The following is a 5,281-nucleotide window of genomic DNA, read 5'->3' on the forward strand; positions in this document are numbered from 1 at the left end:
AGACATTATACTGAATGAAAGTCACTCTTCAGAGCCAACATCCATGTGGTTCCATTGATGTGACATTTAGTTCACAGAAAATCTACAGGGAAGGAAAACAGATCAGCATTTGCCAGAGGCTAGCTAGCTTCTGCTGACTACAGAGAAGAATGATGGAAATGGTTTTTGGGGCTTGGGACTGCTTGGTAGCTTGGTTACAGTTGTGGGTGTATCTAGATTTATTCACTGGTTACAACTCCTAGCACAGTTTGAAGAGACATAAGAAGTCTGCCTCTACACTTTGCTGGTTCTAGCACAGAGCTCCATTCCCCTCCCCCCTTTCCCAGCAGAAAGGCCTCTGGCCTTTCAGAGGGAGCAAACACAAAGAGCCCATCCTGCTGCCAGAACATTGCAATCCCCCTTTTCATGGTGTCATTCCCTAATGACTCTCCCCTCCCCCCCCCCCCGGGGGGGGGGAAGTGGCAGGTGCTGGCTTTGAGAATACATATCCCAGCCTCCATATCTTCCTCCCTGTCAGATAACTAGCACTTCTCAGGTGCAGATGGCTCCTGTCCTTGAGAAAAACGAACCAAACATCCTTGAAAAGATAAGTGCCCCACTTTTTAGCCAAGAGAGCAGGGCAATTAAGTGTTCCCAGACAGCTGTGGCCAGTTTGTAAAAACACGCTAGTTCCTGATAGCACCCAGGTCATAGGAGTCCCTCTCCCAGCTGCACGATTCTGCCTTGCTGTCTGAACAAACAGTGCAGAGTCTGAGGGATAGTTTCCCTTGTCACCTCCCTGTCACATAACCCCAAAGGCAGAGGATCCCTGTTTATGTACATATGTGTATAAAAACTCCCAGCTCCTAGCATGGGCATCACATTCCTAACCTGCACAGTGGGGAAGGCTTGCGTTCTGGGCCTGACTCAGATAAAGGCTCTTTTGCTATATTACATCGGATTGGGAATTCTTGGAGTTCTGGGGATCCCGAGGCCTGGGCATAACAAGTTCATTTCATGGGATATTTAAGATTCCAAAAATGGGCATACACACTTACACTTAAATCATTTTCTTTTCAACAATACATGTAAGGAAATGTCCCATCTTGGTTCCTGCCAGAAAAGTTTGTGATTGGGATTCTGCCACATTCAGCCATGAGTTCCGTGAACCTGTTTTTGTTTTTTGTTTTCCATTCATAAAAAGAAACACTGTCTAAAGCAATGGCTTTCATCTGATGCATCCTCCCACCATATTTTGCCTTTGTGGTAGTAGGGATCTGGGTGAGGGCTGGTCTGGACAGAAGGGGCTTTTGAAACTCATTGGTCTCTGGACCCACAGGTATATTCAACCTGAACAGTCCTGATCTGTGTCTCTCTGTCTAAAATTGCCTGAAGTACAATGCCTGTACCCAGTCAGAGCCCCAGCTATCTAGAAAGTTGGAACATTTTTGGACTCTAGGGCCTACCTGTGAGGCTCATTCATTTATCCCTTTGGCAAGTGCTTCCCTGGATCTAGGAGCTAGCAACACCAGTGAGCTGTCTCTAATCATCTATGATTCTAAACTAGGCATGGGTGATTAGGGGAGGTGCATTCAGTACAATGAAACTTCTAAAAAGGTTCTAAATCTATGACTTTTCTCTGGTTGGGTCTGATAGGATCTTAAACCCATTTTTACACACTGGGTGATTTCTTTCTTCTTCTTTTTTAATGACTGTTTTGTAAACAACAAACAGTTGCAGAGACAGAGAAAGGCCATGACAAGGTGGGGAGGGGGAGGGTGAATGTTAATGCAGAGCCTGCAGAGTTAGAGCATGCTCACTGCTCTCTACTCTGCGGTGAAACCTTGCAGGTGCCAGGTTGCATTAAAGGGTTTTGTCTTCAGGAGGACTCTGACAGAAGGTCTGTGGTTGCTGTAACAGAGAACTGAAGTTCTGTGATACCCCAGAACAGCAAGAAAAGGAGGTGACAGTGGTGCCAGGGCTGAGACATGGCCAGCAACTCCAACCTTCCAAGTTGTCATGGCTAGATTTATGTCAACTAGACACAAATTATAGTCATCAGAAAGGAAGGAACCAGCCGGGCGGTGGTGGCGCACGCCTGTAATCCCAGCACTCTGGGAGGCAGAGGCAGGTGGATTTCTGAGTTCGAGGCCAGCCTGGTCTACTGAGTGAGTTCCAGGACAGCCAGGGCTATACAGAGAAACCCTGTCTTGAAAAATCAAATGCAAAAAACCAAAAGAAAAAAAAAAAGAAAGGAAGGAAGGAACCTCAATTGAGAAAATGTCACCCTAAGATCAGGATTTGGGTCAGTATGTAGAGCATTTTCTTAATTAGGGATTGACGTGGGTAGTGACATCTTTAGACTGGTGGTCCTGGGTTCTACAAGAAAGCAGGTTAAGCAAGACACAGGGAGCAAGTCAGCAAGCAGCACTCTTTCTTGACCCCTGCATCAGCTCCTGCTTTGAGGTTTCTGCCCTGTTTGAGTTCCTGTACTGGCTTCCTTCAGTGATGGATTGCAGTGTGAAATTGCAAGCCCAATAAGCAATTTCTTCCCCAACTTGTTTTTTGGTCATAGTGTTTCATTATAGATATAGAAACCCTAACTAAGACACAAGTCAGGGCCCATGAGAGGAACCCCTGAGGTCCTGTGTCCAACTCAAAGTCAGAGCCTTTGACATCATGACAAAAATCCAATCTAGAAAATAAGAGTTGGATCATTGGAGTTATTAAGGCAGACAGGGATGGCGTGAGATTTGCTGAGGCCTCTCGGAGCCTAGTGTGATGGCTTGGAAGCATTTATCCAGTACTTTATTACTTGAGGTGTCATGATGTCAAAGGCTCTTACTTTGAGTTGGAGTGGAAAGAGGTTTTACTCTCAGGCAGGGCTCAGGATCTCTTCTTCTGTAAGCACATGGGGCTATTGGCAGGTCTGTTTAAGCTGAGCAGTACCTCCTGCTGGCCCCACTCTCCCAATTCCTACCTCACAGCTAGTCCACTACCATCTTCACTACTTCCCTTCTCCCCAAACCCCTCAATTCAGAGCTGCCCCACCTTCCCCCTCCCACCTCTACAAATGCCTATCTCATCATTCCACTGCTCCCCTCCCCCACCTTCCATTACTCCTACCTCATAGTCCAACCTTCTCTTTCCCCTTCCTTCCCTACCTCCCCACCTGAATGTAACTAGACTTTACACAGTCCTCCCACCCTTATTCTTTCCCACCTCAGCATACCCCTACCTCAAAATCCCAGCCCTCTTCTGCCACTCCCCAGACCCTTAAGTCACTCCCCTGACATTTCTACCTTCCCACACCCTGCCTAACATCTCTAGGCCCCCCAGACACACCTCCTCCCACACCTGCCTCTTTACCTCACACCTACATCCACATCTTTCCCCACCCCCTGACCTATATATCATGTCCACTCCCAGTCCTGCCTTCTGCCAGGTCCCAGCAGCCTGTCCCGTTCCTTATGAGGTAAGAAACATTTTACCATTTTCCATTTCCTAAATTTTATTCTTTGAATATAAGATTTAGAGACATTGATCATTTTACATTCGACTTTATTTGAAGATATGACAATTAAGAATTCCAGTCCCTTCTCTTCCCTATCCTACACCATCCACAAGGTCTTTCCATAACTTTCTTTTTTAAATCAACCAGAGGTCCAAGATCATTGTTTTTATCTTGATGTAGGATCCAATCAGGGAAGGGGATGGACGGCTTACATTAGCTCCATTAAATAAGCCTCCTTTTCATAGATGTTAGGAATCAGACCCACAGGAGAGTAGATCATGTGAACCGTATTCCTACTAAACAGCTTGAACTCGTAATGAATCAGTTGTTCCCAAAAGCCATTGTTGGGACGGATAATGGGGCGGCAGGACTTGGTCCATGTGTGCGCATCCAGCAGGGTCATGGTGTGGTATTTCATGAGATAGGCAAGGCAGAGGGCGGCTGAGCGGCTCACTCCTGCGGCACAGTGCAACAGTGTACGGCCATTCCTCATTTCCACGCCATGGATGTGATCAGCTATGGGATCAAAAAAGTCGTAGAGGTAAGAATTTGGAGCATCGCTCACCGGCACTTGCACGTATTGAATATCATCAAAGAACGTGTTCACAACTTCTACGGAGGCATTGATGACCGTGGTGATGTGGTTGTTGGACAAGGTGAGCTTGTCGTTAGCTACCGCCGAGTTACTAATAAAAAGACTATTAGTTATTTGAGAGAGACCGTAGATGTTATCCTGTTGAATAGCTTGAGACGGAAGGATACAAGATGCTGTTGTCATCACGGTGACAGGTCAGCTCTGCACTAGGTTCCTGGGCACCAGTCTCTGCAACTTGGGGAAAGCAGCTGCTCTTCTGGTCTCAGGGAAAGGTATGAGGGAGAGGTCTGTAACCTTCCTCTGTCCTCCTCTGCCACCCATGTGTCACAATGCTCACCAATCTGTCTCTCTCCTTCAATGTCACAATCCCCAAAGGCACAAGGCTCTGCTTCAAGGTCACAGCCCACCTTCACCTCTCTCCCTCTCTCTCCCTCTCTCTCCCTCTCTCTCTCCCTCTCTCTCGTTTTCCGAGGCAGGGTTTCTCTGTATATCCCTGTCTGTCCTGGAACTCACTCTGTAGACCAGGCTGGCCTCGAACTCAGAAATCCACCTGCCTCTGCCTCCCAAGTGCTAGGATTACAGGCATGTGCCACCTTTCTCTTTCTTTCCTTTCTTTTCTCTTTCTTTCTTTGCTTTCTTTTCTCTCTCTCTTTTCTTTCTTTGCTTTCTTTTCTCTTTCTCTTTCTTTTCTCTTTCTTTGCTTTCTTTTTCCTTTTTCTTTTATTTTTTCTTTCTTTGATTTCTTTTCTCTCTTTCTTTTCTTTCTTTTCTCTTTCTTTTCTCTTCTTTCTTTTCTTTCTCTTCTCTCTCTTTCTTTTCTCTCTCTTTTCTTTCTTTTCTCTTTCTTTTTCTTTTTTCTTCCTTTCTTTTTCTTTCCTTTCTTTCCTTCCTTTTCTTCTTCCCTCCTTTTTCTTTTCTTTCTTTCCTTCTTTGCTTTCTTTTCTCTCTTTGCTTTCTTTTCTCTTTCTTTGCTTTCTTTTCTCTTTCTTTTTTTTCTTCTTTTTCCCTCCTTCTTTTCCTTTTCTTTCCTTTTTTCCTTCTTCCTTCCCTTCTTTCTTTCCTCCTCCTCCTTCTCCTCCTCCTCTTTGTGGTTTTTTGTTTATACTTGAGACAAGATTTTGCCACTGTAGCTCAGTGTGGCCTCAGCCTCCCTGGATTTAGGATTACAGGCCTGCTGTATTATGTACAGTCTC

General features: G+C 45.6%; 1 protein-coding gene across 1 annotated transcript; it reads right to left on the bottom strand.

Moving 5' to 3' along the window:
- Window positions 1–3,701: 3,701 nt before the first annotated feature.
- Window positions 3,702–4,271, bottom strand: Dusp21 (dual specificity phosphatase 21). The gene has a single exon (XM_052171868.1). The coding sequence runs from the start codon at window positions 4,269–4,271 to the stop codon at window positions 3,702–3,704; it is 570 nt and encodes a 189-aa protein (XP_052027828.1).
- Window positions 4,272–5,281: the final 1,010 nt, after the last annotated feature.

This window comes from Apodemus sylvaticus, chromosome X, assembly GCF_947179515.1.
Source record: "Apodemus sylvaticus chromosome X, mApoSyl1.1, whole genome shotgun sequence".
Lineage (NCBI taxonomy): Eukaryota > Metazoa > Chordata > Mammalia > Rodentia > Muridae > Apodemus > Apodemus sylvaticus.

Excerpts from the sequence above, each read along its gene's own strand:
- Dusp21 (XM_052171868.1), bottom strand. The coding sequence starts at position 4,271 with ATGACAACAGCATCTTGTATCCTTCCGTCTCAAGCTATTCAACAGGAT.